General features: G+C 43.7%; 1 protein-coding gene, 1 non-coding gene and 1 pseudogene across 2 annotated transcripts; 2 read left to right on the top strand and 1 right to left on the bottom strand.

The window, feature by feature from the left end:
* Positions 1–636: 636 nt before the first annotated feature.
* LOC119321449 lies at positions 637–3,864 on the top strand (annotated as a pseudogene).
* A 3,837-nt stretch (positions 3,865–7,701) lies between these two features.
* On the bottom strand, positions 7,702–9,374 carry LOC119325138 (alpha-1,6-mannosyl-glycoprotein 2-beta-N-acetylglucosaminyltransferase-like). The gene has a single exon (XM_037598889.1). The coding sequence runs from the start codon at positions 9,243–9,245 to the stop codon at positions 7,932–7,934; it is 1,314 nt and encodes a 437-aa protein (XP_037454786.1). The 5' UTR covers positions 9,246–9,374; the 3' UTR covers positions 7,702–7,931.
* Positions 9,375–17,004: 7,630 nt separating this feature from the next.
* TRNAL-AAG lies at positions 17,005–17,085 on the top strand. Its single transcript has one exon. It is a non-coding gene; the product is annotated as a tRNA-Leu (tRNA).
* The last annotated feature ends 152 nt before the right edge of the window (positions 17,086–17,237 follow it).

The following is a 17,237-nucleotide window of genomic DNA, read 5'->3' as shown; positions in this document are numbered from 1 at the left end:
CATCAACCCTATGAGGTAAACTCTAAAACTACAACAGCAAAAGTAGAGGCATTACAGAACCAGGAATAGCAGCCAAGACGCAGACATTATCGGGACACCAGCCGAGCTCTGACAAAACTGACATGAGGTGTCTCTGGACAGAGGGCTTTAGTAAGCGAGGCACTTTCTGCCACAACACCTGAAAACCAGATCACATGCAGCGGCAAAAAGATGTTTTCAATGAGCAATGAAAAGAAACATAGGCCCTCTCACGCATCCTCACACTGAGCCGTTGGATCACGATTTCTGGCTGTCGCTGGTCACCCGATCTAATGATGCAGCGCCACTGTACCACGACTGGGCCGAATGTCCTATGGGCAGATCATGATCATATCCGTACTTTTTCTTCACACGGACTAAAAGCTAACTAAAAAGTGACATCTGGCTAGAATGTTCCACCTTAATTACTCAGGCCACACTAATTTACTAGGTCACTTAGATAGTGCTCGCGGAACGAACAAAAACCAACTCCAGCGTGCTAAATCAGTTCGCTAAACCCAGCTGGTACGTTGAACAAATACATATATAATCTCCCTCTTTGTACGTACGTTGGGGTAACAGACAATGAGTGCTTGACCGTTTCCCCTCGCCACTGCGATGTCCTCTGCTGCTGTTGTGGTCACTGCTGCGCTGCTGCTGCTGCTATCGCCCTTGGGCACCGTGGCACAGCCACCGGCTACTGGGATGAGTAAATGCACCACCCTCTGCGGCAATATCAGCATCCCATACCCGTTCGGGGTGGAGCCTGGCTGCTACCACGACAGCGGCTTCAACCTCACCTGCAACCAGTCCTACAGCCCGCCCCAGCTCTTCCTCGGCGACAGCACCGTTCAGGTGCGCGACATCGATCTGCCCAGCGCCACGGTGCGTATCAACAGCAACCCATTGTACTTGAAGCGGGATGATCACTACTCCGCTTTAAGGAAAATTGCACATGGCGCGCCGGCGGCTTGGATTATGCTGCCGGTGGGCCATTCTTTCTAGCAGGAGCAGGCAAGAACAAGTTAGTAGCAATCAGGTGCAACATCCAAGTCGTCCTCCAGGCAGAGGATGGAACCCTTGCTCTCCTTTCTGCCTGGACGGCGCAAAATATATACTGCACTAGTGTCAGAAAACATCTGGGACGGAGGGAGTAGTAGATAGCATGGCTGCCTGTACTAGCTGCTCCGGCATCCGCTGTTGGCCTGTTGCCAGGCAACCATACTCGAGGGTCTTGCTTCCTACACACTCCAGGTCGACGGGGACGGGGTTACCTTCGGTTCTTTCGAATCCATGCACCAAGCGTTAATAGTAGAATCGGACTATCTTCTTAACATAACAGAGCATTATGAGTTCAATCGAATGGCCCCTGACATGCTAGGCTAGGCTGGACAATCAAGAGCTCGGTCTGCCATACCAATGGGTCTTCGCCTTCGTGCCGCAGTGACCACAGTTTTTGCCACAACTATACTACTGCATTTGATCATAATTCTGTTGATGGTCATGGTCTTAATTTTGATCGTGGCCAAGCTGATCATGGGCATAACTGCCGGTGTTCTGGTGGTTACCAGGGAAACCCATACATCTCCGATGGCTGCTATGCTAATAATACACTGCTCAAGTAAGCTTTTGTTATTACCTTATGCTCAAAGTATATACTTTACTTTAGTACCTTAATGCTCAAAGTATACTTTACTTTAGTTTAGCTAATCCGAAGGCGATATAAAAATAATAGATTTGTTCTGACACAAAAATTTGATAGTACAGTGAAGTTACAAATTAGTAGTTATATAATTATATGGCGAAACGATGGGTGTGCAGAGTTGCATTATGGTGATCAATCTTTTGCGAGGTAGAACATAAGTAGAATGAAGTTTCTCAGTCTCCCAGTTGTGTTTATCTCTGAATCTACTTATTTTTATTCCTTGCCTAACTGAACCTACGGTAGTATACCTGAATTCTGTTTTTCCTGATGTTGCGGGTGTGTCCAGATATCAATGAATGCCATTATCCAGACATCTACCCGTGTTACGGCCATTGCAGAAACACACATGGAGGATATGATTGTCAGTGCCCTCTTGGCTTCAAGGGCAATGCATCTAAAGCAAATGGATGTGAAGGTACTAGAATAAAGATCAGATTAATTGATAGCTTTATGCTTATTTCTTCAGTATATGATATTATCCGTTTCAAGGGGTCAAAGATTTACCTTCTTAGCATATGGTGTATTCGTTAATATTATATATCCCTTGCTCAGACATTGACGAGTACGAACACCCGGAAGAATATCCATGTATGGAATCTGCATCAACATCACTGGAACTTTCCATTGCCGGTGTCCTGATGGTACCTACAGAGATCCATTGATGAAACAGGGATGCATCAGTGCCACAACAACAAAAAAGACATTTACAGGTAACAATAGCATCGCTGTGATAATCATGACCATACATTCTTCCTCGAACAATTTGAATGCTCCAAACTCATGACTTCATCTCTTCACCTATGATGCCATATTTTACAGGTCTGCTCATAGGTCTAGTAGTCAGTGGTGGCTCAGTTATTTTGCTTCTAGTACTTGCTGTCCCCTTTGTAGCACAGAGAATCAAGTTAAATAGAGCAAACAAACTGAAAAAAAAAAGATTATTTAAGCAAAATCATGGGTTATTGTTGCAACAGCTAATATCACAGAAGACAGATTTTGGTGAAAGAATGATCATTCCCTTGTTGGATATAGAGAAGGCCACAAATAATTTTGATAGTACTCGTGAGGCGGGCAGCGGAGGGCACGGTGCTGTTTATAAAGGAATTTTAGACCTACAGGTTGTTGCCATCAAGAAATCCAAGATCGTCGTACAGAGAGAAATCAATGACTTCATAAACGAGGTTGCGATTCTTTCTCAAATCAACCATAGAAATATTGTGAAGCTAATCAGATGTTGTCTTGAGATAGAAGTCCCGTTACTGGTTTATGAGGGCAGCCCGGTGCACGTAGCTCCCGCTTGCGCAGGGTCCGGGGAAGGGTCCGACCACTTTGGGTCTAGTACGCAGCATTTTCCTACATTTCTGCAAGAGGCTGTTTCCAGGACTCGAACCCGTGACCTCATGGTCACAAGGCAACAGCTTTACCGTTACTGGTTTATGAGTTCATTTCAAATGGTACTCTTGATCACCGTCTTCATTTTGAAGGCCTAATGTTACTATCATGGGATGATCGAACCAGGATCGCGCATGAAGTTGCTAGAGCTCTTTCTTATCTTCACTCATCTGCTTCGATGCCAATTTATCACAGGGATATTAAATCATCCGACATAATTATTGATGATAATTTAACAGCAAAGTTATCAGATTTTGGAGCTTCGAGATGCATCCCAGTTGACAAAACAGGGTTCACTACAGCTGTGCAAGGAACAATAGGCTACTTAGACCCTATGTACTATTATACCGGTCACCTAACAGACAAGAGTGATGTTTTTAGTTTTGGTCGTCTTCTTATAGAACTCCTAACTAGAAAAAAAAACATGCATCTACCGTAGTGGCGGCAACGGTGCTGGCCTTGTTTCACATTTCGTTTCGCTACTCGCAGAAGGCAATCTTGATGAGCTTATTGATCTCCAAGTCATGGAAGAGGGAGATAGACAAGTCCAGGAAGTAGCTACCCTGGCAGCGATGTGCATTAAATTGAAGGGAGAAGAGCGACCTACAATGAGGGAAGTGGCATCAAGGAGATATGACAGGGATCAAATTGGGTCTCCATACATGTCAACTGAAGCAATTGTTGTGGAAGCTAGCAGGCAATACACTATGGAGGAAGAAATATTATTGTCCGCAAGTTATCCTCGATGATCTTGCTGCAGCATCCTCAACAACTAAATGACACATTTGTTTCTAAAGCAATGCAAGCGAACTGAAGAATAAGGCAGTAACAACATAAGCTGTTTGCTTCTTCGCCTTCTAAATTATTTTTGAGAACCCTTAGCGACTGCATCTTTCAACCCTTCTGCATATGAAGTGTGTGCTGGTTACTCTTCCATGTCAAATGATTGGATATCAATAGTTTTTGTTTCAGGAAATAAAACATAATCTTCAATCTGTTTCTGTATTGACTATCAAACAGAAATTTGTGTTTCTGTATGCTTGTGGTCATACAGCAATTTTTCCTCCAATATTGATTGTTGTATAGATTAAGATGTACTCCCTCTGTTCCAAAATATTTGAAGTTCTAGGTTTGCCCTGGCCAAACTTCTTTAAGTTTGACCAGCTTTATAAAAAAAATTGCTAATATCTATAACATCAAATATGTAATAATAGTATGAAAATATATGTTATAATGAACTTAATGAAGCTGATTTGAAGTGCATGATCTCATGACTGGAGTTATAAACCCCAGAGGTATGGAGCTTCCAAACTGCTCTATCATACTCTTCGGAGAGAGACACGGATCTGTTCGAACACAAACCATAATCTCATGAGCCTATCATCAAAGCCTCTCCAGAAAGTAAGTTTAACATCTATTCCATTCCATCTCAGATTTGACCAACAGTAACATTATATTCGTTACAGATAAATTAAAGTTCCCACAAATGAATAGCAAGGCAAAACCATATATTCCACTATGAACCAAGGATAACTGAATTATAAACCAAGGCTAAACTATATATTCCACTATGGAGATAGACAATTAACATCAAAGATCAGATGCAAGTTACTGACTGAAAGAACCATCAAGTAATTTCTTATTTCTCTACTGTCAACGCTGTCAAAGTCCACATCATAAACCAGCTTTATTGATCACATTATTTTTCATATTCAAGTAATTATCTCGAAGTCAATAGTTCAACCCATGAAAAAGGATATAATAGCCATGCGCATGTAAGAACTAAATGCAAGAGGTCATACAGCTGTCCAAATGGGGCAGATTCATCGTACTGGAAACAACAGAAAATCCACCTGCAGAAGCTTCACTATCCAGTTAAACATGCAGGCATGCGTGTGCAGAAGTTAAATAAAATTAGTCAATCAGAAATAAGCGTTGAATAATTATGAGACAAAACAGCAATCCGGTAGAGCCTGAATGTGGACCAAGGACAAGTTCGGAGTTTAACCAGGGGCAGATTGTTAGAATGTCGACTTAAACACAGAGTAAATACCAACTTTTATTTTGCAAAGCAGAAATTAAACAAAAACTAGAGGATTGCATGACAGGAATAATAGGATAAAATGCAACACTTTTATTATGAATAATTGCCTAGTCAAAATATGACAACTGAAAGGGGAAATGATGCTTAGGGTTAGAGAAGGCTTTATGTGCTGCTAAAAGCTGTCTAGTCATTCCAAGACCAGATGTGCCAAAAATACCAGCCTACCAGCAGCCGGGGTTCGGTAGTGATTGTGTGATCGAGCCCAAGAATGGACTACCACAACAGTTCAAACCAAACAGCAGCCAACACAGAAATATTAACTTACTATATATACCTGACTGTGCACTCCATGGCTCCTTTCCCAGCTAATTAGGCTCGCGTAGTTTTATTATGCAGTTAAGACTTTTTACAGTGGATGGTGACAAGCATACAAAGAATGTTTAAGCTATGATGATATGCCGACAACATTAGAGTTTAGACCATGGTAGGTGAACTAGATAATGTCTAATAAACCGACATCAACGACAGATAATCAGGCCCATGGGTTCTCTCTTAGGAATGAAAAGAGCATCAACTGAAGAAGATTCTTCATCATCAGCAAAGAACGGAACCTAAAGGAATAACAAAAAAAATAGCATCACATTCAATGCTTACCTAAAGAAAGAAATAATAAAGCAAACCAGTCATTACCTTGACCTGTGACATAGGAACCACCATGGATAATGTTCCACTAGGAAGAGGCTTCTCAACAACCTGCAGGGCAGCAAAATGTTTTGGTCAAGCAAATGTCATTCTGTTACGTTACTTGCTCATACCTCTACATAACACAGCAGCACAAACTGCTACTAATTACTGCTGTCCAAAAAAAAAAAAAACTGCTAGCAAACTGTAAGGATTTGAAGCAAGAGCCACCAGAGATACATGACCATATTGGAGTGGTTAGCGGTTATATGTCAAACATGCAGCCAGACATTGCAAATTTATAATTAAAAAGAATAATGTTTTTTAATAATGTTAAAAATAATAATGTGATTAAGTGCAAGCTGATCATAGTTGTTGCCTCAGGATAACAGAATTATGAACCAAGTCAAAACCATGTTTCCACTATACAGATAAACGATCATGCAGTAGTTCTGAAACCTATCAGATACTACAAGTTATACTCAAAGAATGAACATGTAGTTTCTTCTTTCTCTATGGTCAACACAGTCTATGTCCACATCATATAACGTCCTATTGATCACATTATTGTTTATCTTTGCATTATTATCTAAAAGTCAGTAGTTCAACCCACAGAAATAGGGAAAGAATAACCATGTGCACGTGAGAAGTAAATGCAAGAGGGAAAGAACAGGGAATACACTTGCAGAAGCTTGAGTATCCAATAAACATGTAGGCAGCATATTCACAAAAGTTAATTAAAAAGAAGCAATGAATGATTATGAGAAAACACTAATCTGGACATCTGGTTAAGCCTGAGGGTGATATGAGAACAGGCTTGAAGTTTAACCAGGGCAGATTGTTGAAACGTTGATTTTAACACATGGAGTAAATATCAATGTGTTACTTGCAAAGCAAAAGATATATGAAAATATATCGAGAATTGCATCATAGGAATAATACGATAAGTGCAACAAATTTATGAACGATAGAATAGAATGCTTACTATTAGAACAGAATAGAAAGATAATTGGATATTATGATTCCAGGGAAATCGAATGCTTACTGATAAAAGAGGCTTCATGTGCTCCTAAACAGCCCTCCAGTCATTCCAGGGTCAGATGAGTCGAATATACTACCAGCGGATGGAGAAAGCTGGAGTTTGGTTGTGATTTGTGGTCCACTCCATGAACAGACCAGCCCAACATTCAGATCTAACAGCAACCACCACAGAAAAATAAATTTGCTATATGTACCTGATTGTGCACTCCATGGATCCTTTGTTAGCTAATTAAGCTCTCCTAATTTTGTTGTGCAGTAATGTTCAATCATCTTCTTACAGTGAATGGTAAGAAGCACATAGAGAAAACTTTAGGACATGATATGGCCACAACTTTAGGCCATGATAAGTGAATTATAATATCTAATTAAACACATTAACAACAGTTAAGAAAACTTCTAAAAAAACTTCATATCTTGTTGTGAGTATCAATATCTCTGTGCCCGTCTAAAATTTCACCAGCTACAAATCCTATAATACTGCGAACATGTAACTGAAGAGTAGATGAGTTCTAAGAAATACATGTAGCTAAAAATAGAAACACCATGCAAGAAGCATACGAAACTGAAGAAGATAAACATATGCATATGATGGCCAAAAAAGATATGAAGTATTGTAGAAACCATTAGTACTAAATATTAGTTTCCAATCATACAACAGACAAGAGATACTGATGTCACTAGACATGGTAAGGCAACAGTAAGAGGCATTGATCATCAACATGCATTAAGCATCCCTGAATGTTAAGGATGCATAGAAAGCAGTACTTCAGTTAAACAAAGTAAACATGAAAATCTCTTAATAATAAATGTTGCAAAGATCTTAAACAATAAACTCTATCCATATCAGTGAGTTAAAAGTACATCATACAGTTGGGAAAGTTAACCCAAGTCCAAGGCAATTTCTCCCAATAGAGAACTATTCTACAAAATTGAGAAAAAATGGTGAAAGACTATTTATATCACAAACCGTGTATGAATCGATCGAAACATGCCAAACAACACTACAACAAGGGCATCATAAATGCCAAAATTCGTGTGCCTATAACCCCATCATGCAGACAACGTGTCTTTAACATGGTACATGTATGCAAAACTCAAGCAAAGCTCCCGGTCACGCCGATCGCCCCAACCACCCCATCCTTTGAAACCAGCCTGATACCCTTGTTGTTTCCTAATGATGTGGACTGGCCAATCAGCTTTGATGTTAGGAACCTTGTCGATGGCATCTAGTTCTACGTCTCCCGCGCCATTATCCACACAAACATTGCTAGAGTCTTGGCCTTGGTGCAGGCCGCACTTGCCAAAATGTGCAGCACTCCTCCTAGGCCCCCTGAGACTGTAAACAGGAGCTCCAAACGATGGATACACGGTTGCCCACATAGTTATATCCCAATTGTACTCATCGAAGTCACAGAACTGCTTAGCCTTGGCATGAATCTTCCTCCACACAGTCCTGTTGAAGGCATAGCCAATGTTACCCATCTTCTCAGCAACCATGCTCTCCCAACCTTCCCCTTTCGCCTTGACATCGGACGGCGCCAAATTGACGGCATAGCATTGGGCGCACTTCTTCGGCTTCAAATCCACAAGCAGCTGCACATTGCGGTATGCATTGGGGAAGATGTAGTGGTCTTCTTCGATGAAGAGGATGTGCCCATCGAAGTCCCTGGTCTCATCCATCCCATCCCACACGGTGTTCATCATCCACCACCAGTGGTGCTTCAGCGACACGATCCGCGGGGAGCGGTGGTTGCCGTACTGGTCCGGCTCGCCCCGGCACCGCTTCTCGGCCGCCCTGTCCTTGTCCCGGCAGTCCCCGGGCGCGACGCCGGGGAAGGAGTCCGGGAAGAGGTGCGGCGAGTAGGGCGCGAAGATCTGCTTCACCTGGCAGAAGGCGATGCCCTTGACGATCTCGTCCATCTCGGGGAAGTAGCCGTCGTGGCTGACGACGAGCAGCGCCTCGCCGATGCCGTCGACGCGGGAGAGGCTGTCGACGACGAGGCGGAGGTAGCGGGGCCGGTTGTGGACGTAGAGGACGATCTTGAGGTGGCCGTCGGGGAGGGCGGGGAAGCGGGCCGCGTTGCGCGGCGGCAGCGCGTTGCGGCGGGCGAGGGAGAGGGACAGCGCGCCCTGGCGCGGCAGCCGCGGGGTGAAGGACGGGTCGAGCAGGATCTTGCGCTGCGCGGCGGTGCGGTTGCGGTTGCGGGCGGCCGCGGCCGCGGCGGAGACGGCGGAGGGCGGGGCCAGGCGGCCCCCGCCGTGGCTGGCGCGGAGGAGCGAGACGAGGGCGAGGACCGCGAGGACGACGACGGCGAGGAGGGGCGCGGCGCGGGAGCGGAGGCGCGCGCCGTGGTGGAGGGCCATGGCCGCGGCGGCGGCGCCGCCTCCCCGGGATCCTGGGCTGCGGCCGGATCTCTGAGCTGGGCGGGCGGTGGGGTTTGTTGGCTAGCAGTCGATTGGGCGGAGGAGGAGGAGGAGCTGCGGGAAGTGGACTTGGTATTCGTTGGCGGCTGCTTTGCTTTGCTTGCCGTCCTTTTTCTTTGTTTTTGGGGACTGATCTGCGCGCCGGCCCAACGATTCGGCCGGTCAGATCCGATTACGATAGATCTAGGTAAAAACGGTTTGTCTCAGCTTCCTTTTTCCTCTTGCAGCACCCCTGTCTTCCTCCCCTCATCTCACGCACGCACCCTCCTACATCTCGCGCAGCTCGACAGGGCGGGGGCCGCGCTCTCCTCCTACCCGCCTCCCTCCAGGCCACAGCACCGCTCCTCCCCTGCTGCTCCTTGCTAGTTCTCGTCGCTGGGATTCGCAGGAACCCCACACCAGCATCTTCTTTTTGTGCTTACCGTTCGCGCTTGAAAATGGATGTAGCAAAAACTTCGTCGGTAGTAGCAAAATCCAACTATGGTTGCAGCAAAAATCATCATTGCCGCCGTCGCGAGGTCATAGCTCTGCCTTGATGGAGGTAGCAAAAAATTTCGCCGGTAGTACCAAAAAACGACTACGGTTACAGCAAAACTTGTCATCGCTGGTGCCCCACGACCATCCTCTGTTTGTATCAAAAATGAAGCCGGTTGTAGCAAACAACAAGTCGGTTGCAGCTTTTCGGCATCGTCCATGGCTTCCGTCGTCTATGGTTGAAGCTTTTTTTGCCGCCGGTTGAAGCTTTTTCTGTAGCCGGTTGCAACAAATTAAATGCCAGTCCCAGCTCGCGCTCCGCCCGGTTCCAGCAAAACAGTGATGGTTCCAGCTCCGGCGATGGCCGGTTGCAACAAAAAATGATGCTGCTTCCAGCTCCCAATCCAGCCGCTTCCAGCAAAAAAATTGAGCAGAGTAGCATGCTCCCTGAGAATGAGATGGAGGTGTGGAGGAGGAACATGGAGAGAGGAGGGGGAAGGCTTGCGGCGGTGGATCTCATCAGGGGCACGCGCATGATGGAGGGTGCCGCGGGCTCGAACGGAGACATGTGTGCTGGTGGGTGCGGGTAGGGGCTGGTGCCTGTGATGCGGGTGCCTGGCGTCCTCGTTGTGGGGAAGAAGAATATGGGGAAAAGAACGATTGGAGGCAGTGCTCTCGGCGCCTTGTTTTTTTCTAAGGGGTGCTCCCATCGCCAGTCGCACGATCGATAGCGATCGCAGGGTCTGCGCGCGTCCGGCGGAACGTTTCCGCCGGCGCGTTGTCGGGGAACGTTTCCCTTTTTCTTTCTTCCTTGTCTTTTTCTTTTGATGAACAATTCTTCCCAAACTTTTTTTTTGAGGGAAAAATTCTTCCCCAGCTTGGTTTAGTAAGAAGAAAGAATAGCTGAATCTGATTCTTCCCTTGGTGCAATTAGCCACCATTACAAAATCCTATTGTGCTCCTGGTAAATGGGATATGTGATTATTATTTTTGTAATCTCTTGGTTATTATCGTATCCTCTTTTAGTGTTTTTCTTAGAGAAATATTATCACTATCTCAAAAAATAGAGAATGATATTAGCACAAAGTTGGTATTCCCTCCGATCCAAGTTAATTAACACATATTTAGTTCAACTTTAGTACAAAGTTGTATTAAGTGTGCGTTAATTAATATGAATCGGAGAGGATAAAATAAATCCAAGAGGTTGCAACAAATACAAGCAATTAGAATTTACACTGAAGGTTTTCTGAAATTGGCAACCGAGTGAAGGTTCAACTGCAAGGCACGGTGGAATCCATAAAGAATAAAAATGGCGAAGAAAAAGCAGCCTATCTGAGGCATCGGACGATAGGAGGAGCGAAATGGAAACCTAACTTGTTCGATTCAGCCTTCTTTATGAAAAGAGGTGGTTGCTGCATTGAACATGTCTCACTCGGAGGCTCATGAAGAGTTGCTCAAAGCAACCAGCTAAGGATTATTTGGGTGCTTCAAATGTCAAAAACTTATAAGGAATTTTCCAGTCGGCTCCGTACAACAGCACATAGTGGTAGGGTTCAGATATACCGAATTGGAACGGGAGGTTTTCTTAACTAGCCAGTGAGTCGGAAACTCATAACCCGTTCCATCTAGAGATTCCAAGTGACTAATCCAGGAGTCTTGTAGAGCTAGAAACGTTGAATAAGATAAAGATTTAAATAGAAAGATCTAGGGATAATAAACATTAGAGATTTTTATCTCGTCTGTGGATTTGAATAACTGAAGAAGCAAATTATATCCTAGAGAACCATGTGCATGATTTGATTTTGATGATGAAATTGTAGGCCTAGGACCACATGTTTAAGAATCCATCGGATCCCATGTACATGGTTTCAGTTTATTCGTGAACCTAACTTGCAAGACAAATTTTCCATACACTAGAATTCCTACAAATAACTTAACTAAAAATACACTCGACCACTATTAAGATATTTGTTAGAGTATACCATGATATTTAATGATATAAAAATTAATATTATACATGCGCACACACACACATATATACATGTAAAATATGTATACACTACATAACGAATGCGATTTTTTAAAAATTAAGCCATAGAGAATTTTTGTTACATCATATATCTAAATTTAGCAATAAAAGGATTTTTTTAAGTGATATACATTACAACCATATAACAAAGAACATTACAAATATTTTATATGGTTAACTATGATGGATACGTAATAGAAAGTTATACTCACTAAACAAGATTACGGTGCAAGTATAAAAATATTTTTTATGACAATGGCATCGAAAGGGTTCATCCCATCCTCTACACGGTCATCATTCATCAAATATACCTAAGATATTCATCCCCACTAACATATTTATCTTAAGGCCTATACACATTAGCATTCCCACCACATCAGCAACTCTTTCCTTACATATGATGCCACATCGTGTGTTCCATTATCAACTTTTTTTCATGATCATGCATAACCAATGAATGGCCACCGAAGCGAAGCAATCTCTTCATACTTTGCCTTTTTTATAACTGACGAATAAATATCTTCTACAGATTACGATTACTCCCCAGCCATAAATATCCACCACTAGCCGCATGTGCCCCTTGGGGGCCTGCCATCTTCAACTCTCAATCCCTTCATCTTCATCTCTCTGTGTCTTCCATGCCCATGCCATCGACTGCCATGCGGCGCAACGCGCTTCCGCCCCCACCTGCTTCTACTACACACATGTGTGCCTTGCCGTGGGATCCTGAGCGCACGGCCGCGCCTTGCTCAGAGAAGTCGCTAATCGTGAGATCTTTTAAAGCACATGCTCATCTATACATCTGTTGGACTCTGCGTCGTTGGCTTGATATCACACCGGTCGAGATACAAGTTCTCGTGCTCTCTCATACCAACCTGGACGGAGCCAACTTCTCAACTAGGCATTCCTCGATACCGTTGTTTTCCATCCGTTCAACGTCGTCGAGGCATCCTCACGGGCATGGATTGAGTGGCTGAGTGATACGGGGCCAGGAAGTATCCCAAATTAGCAACAAACTGATGATTTGTCAAAAGAGAGGTGATTAAATTTGTGTAGTCATTCTGCTTCATGATGATTGATGGTATCATGCTAAGACTAGGTTGTCATGGCCTTTTTACATGCCTTTCTCGGTTCAGATATGTTTGATCGGTTTAAATTCTACTTTAGTCTTGTGGGCTAGCTACTATGTAACTTAATTACACTGCATACACTTTTGTATCTGACATGGATGATTTTGATTGCCATGAACCTTTAAGTTGAACTTGAGGTAGCTATTTTTCTATCTCAATTTCATTCTCTATCATAATTGCTACCTCACCTTCAAATATATTGGTTCTCTATTATGGTTGACCATTTTGTGCAACAAACTATACTGGATTTGTTATAAAAATCACAGGTACACCCCCACATAAACATGTGTTAGTTAGTTTAGTTCTACTTTAAATTATAATGGCCCCTTACTATTATTTTGAAGATAAGAATTATAGTGGTTGGCGGATAAATCAACCTTGCCGGATACTGGGCCATGGTGATAGGTCACCCTTCATCTCCATCTTATGCATCACACACATTGCTATCCGATTAGTATGATATTTTATGCTTCTCCCTCTCGTTGTTAGCTTACAACCTTCTAATCTTAATTTGATCCCATTGCATACACGCAGCAGCTCATGATCAGGCTATTCTTTTTTAGGAATTGAACTAAGCATTACATAATGGAGAAGCATGCATAGTTCCGCATCAGAGAAGGCAAACCAAAAAGGAAAAATCAGAGGTGCCTACATATATATTGTCATGAATGACACAAATAGTAGTGCGCTGCACAAAATTGTTCCGGTGAGAAGACTCTAGAGTGAGCTCACATATACTGTCGTGATTTGCGGGTGACCATTTTTCAACAGAAAAACAGATTACGAGTGAACTCACATTTCATCTTTTTAGTGCAAGCTATATATTGTGTGGAATGCACAACAATAATTGTTGTCGTTGTTTCAGGTTTCTCAAAGGGATGAGATGTTCCTATTGTCTCTACTTGACATTTCCTTTCTTGATCGCATACACACATTATTTGGCTTTTCATCACATTTCCTCTAGATGATTTAAACAATATTCCATTTAAACAAAATTCTTTGTCATCATCATATAATGTGTTTTCATAAAACATGTTTTTAAACTTCAAATGTTTATTAGCGATTTCTGCAGCAACGCGTGGGGTATCATCTAGCATTCATTAGTTCCTCGAGCCTACTTTGGGGAAAAAAATCAATTTCTCTCGTGATGCTATTAAATTTCTTGTGGCTCGACGAATGTAGAGATGTCATTACCTTGCCAACAGCTCGGTGAACTTGCCCAGATTACTTTTTTGACCAGTTGTTGCCCACTCCTGAGAAATCAGCTCCAGCAGACCAGCCTCCCTCTCCCACATTACCTTGTGGCGTTTGCGTCGGCTAGGCCTCACACCACCATCAACTTCACCATTTAAGAAACCCGAACAATGGTCCAAATGAGCAGAAACCAAGTGCACCACGTGAACCGAGGGGAATAAATTCCTCCAATACATGTTTGCTTCACATTTATCTAGCCTCACTTTTACATTTGTTGCACCGGCCCTCTTGTTAGCATATGTATGCAATAGTCCACAAAAACCTAGACCAACCAGTTCACACAACTCCAAGGTATCTCGGCACACGAGAATCTAAGAGGGTGCGCGAGGTGTATTCGAAAAATGTTCAAAATACCAAAGCGCCTCGTTGAAGTCCCCGACGGCTAACCATGGTAAGTCATATTGCGGCGCTACATCCTTCTACAGAGTCCACATACGGTGTTTGTTCTCAACTCTAGGCTCCCCGTAAACACGTGTAAGCCACCGCATAACACCACTTGGTTGTTGTACTATCGCATCAATGCATCTGTTTGCTAGCTTCACCTTCCATGATTCATCCCAATAAAGTGCCAAACGACCACTGTTTCCTTCACTATCCACCCCCTCAGAACCTCTTAAACCCAACTACTTATGTAGCTCTTCATTTTGTCCTTATTTTGTTGAGTTCCACAAAGGAAGGCAAAAGCAAGGGAATGCGTATGCACAAGGATAGGCAGACCGCAAACTCCCCCCCCCCCCTCCCCGACGGTTCCAACTTAGAAGATTTGTTTTCCTCGTGGAGGCCGCCAATTCATTTGTAGATGTACTTTCAATTGCCAATCCATCTCCTTCCTTCAACTTTTTTTGTTTGCGTTTTTCTGCGGGGTACTAACCATACTGCTCTTTATCGGATCCTCCTCTGAACCCTCAAACTTGTCAACAATCACCGTTGTATTACCAACAGGGACAATGGAACCATTATTTTCATTCAAAGCAGCCCCACCATCACGCAAGGTTAGTGTGCCCGAATCTGTTGCAAGTCTCTTAGCAAGAACATTTAGGTCATCTTTATTTCCGTCAAGACTCGCAACGGGTCTGTTTACCCCCGTCACCGGATCAACATCCATATGATTCTTAGCATAAAAAAGTCAACTCTGATGCATAGGTTGGACCTCATTCCTCCATATGTTGTTATACCCCTCATCTGCATAGAGCGCCTCACTATATCTCCAATTAGCTATCTCTGGATCAGCCCTACCAATACATCGATCTCTGCCGAAAGGTTCATATGTATCATCAGATCCAGCATACGCATGGCCTCGACCAGAACCCCAGCCATTCCCACGTCCTCTTCCACCACGACCTCTCCTAGGACTAGGAACCATAACGAACAACCCCCATCCCATGTCCTCCACAACATGATCCCCGGTGCCTCACTCCTTGTGCCAATGGCCCAACAGTCCACGCATATAACAAAAAACTGGAAGTTTCTCAAATTTTACCTGGTAATATTCAGTTTCTCCTGACTTTACAAAACCAACAAATCTTGTCAGCTTTTTGTTGACATCAATCTTTAACTCTAGCTCATATGAACTCCCCCTATAAACCCATTGGGCAGAACTATTTGTAGCTCTAAAACTTCACCAATGCGCCCAATCGTACTCTTTAGGAATTGTTCCCTCTTCGGAACCATGTCAGGTAGCTTACGAATTTGACACCAAGTCTTGATCTTATCAAGCTTGATCCTTTCAGGGTTTTTTAACCCATCATATTCAGCGAGTATTAGTTACTTTGACCAAAATATATTTTTTTAGCCGAATGACCCGAAAAAATACACTCCCTCTGTTTCTAAATATAAATCTTTTTAGAGATTTCAGCAAGAGACTACATAGGAAGCAAAATGAGTGAATCTACGCTTTGTGTCTGCTGCATCTGTATGTTGTAGTCCATTTGAAGTCTCTAAAAAGACTTATATTTAGGAACGGAGGGAGTATATAATATGTGGAGTCCTTTTCGCGAATAAAGAGAGGAGAAAATGCATCAACGTTATTCAGTTCCCGGCAAAAGAAAAAAACAGTATTCAAATAAGCATATGGCCTGATGTTTATAGGGGACATGTTCGATCGCGTGTGGTTCACTCGCTCGCTCGCCGTAGTCGTAGGTGGCCTGACGTTTTCTCCTCCGGGCTGGGTTCAATATCTGTTGCCTTGCCACCAACTTCTCCAGAGAAGAAAAGCTCCCAGCTCTCCCACCAGAATCCGCTGTCGTGTCGACGAAGGCTGCGGTCGGTCCGGTGCGCTGGCCGGTCCCGATCGACGGCCCTCCGTCGAGTCTGGCGGAGGGGAGCATGCATGCCATGCCAGCCAGTCACGGATTCCGTTGGACCGGACCTCGTCCCTCTGTTTTCCTGGTCGATGCCATGTGGCTAAATAAGAAGAAGATCGAGGATACGGTACAGGGCCCAATCGGGACGCTGGCGCGTGCCAACGAGCAAGAGTTCACGAGGGAGAGAACAGAGAGCGACGAATGGTTGGTTTTCTTATTCGAGTTAGCTAGCTTTGTATACTGGCAGGTTAGTAGTAGATGGTGATAATCTAGAATTCTAGATCCAACGACAGGGACTCCATGGCAGCCGGTTGACCGGCACCAGCACTTGTTTGATGGGTCTACCATTGGATCGGAAGAAAGTGGCGTTCTAGATCTGAAAACGAGGTACTCCGTCCGAAGCTGGCTGTATAGATGCCGTGAGCAGGTAGTACAAGATTGCAGAGGGAAGACAAAATGGAAACTTCTTTTGTTTACTTGAGACGGACGTTGGATGAAATTGCATCAACGATCAGATGGCCGAGTTGGTCTAAGACGCCAGATTAAGGCTCTGGTCCGAAAGGGCGTGGGTTCAAATCCCACTCTGGTCAATTTCTTTTGCATTTTTTTTCCACATGCATCACTCTGGTCAATACGTTTTTATATGCATATATATGCTGAACAACAATTTCTTTTGCATTTTTTTTCCACATGCATCACTCTGGTCAATACGTTTTTATATGCATATATATGCTGAACAACA

Source organism: Triticum dicoccoides, chromosome 6B, assembly GCF_002162155.2.
Source record: "Triticum dicoccoides isolate Atlit2015 ecotype Zavitan chromosome 6B, WEW_v2.0, whole genome shotgun sequence".
In the NCBI taxonomy this organism is placed as follows: Eukaryota; Viridiplantae; Streptophyta; class Magnoliopsida; order Poales; family Poaceae; genus Triticum; species Triticum dicoccoides.
The sequence above is the reverse complement of the archived record's forward strand: the minus strand, read 5'-3'. Positions and strand labels throughout refer to the sequence as shown.

Bases quoted from the DNA above. Each gene is read 5' to 3' on its own strand.
- LOC119325138 (XM_037598889.1), bottom strand. From the start codon at position 9,245: ATGGCCCTCCACCACGGCGCGCGCCTCCGCTCCCGCGCCGCGCCCCTC.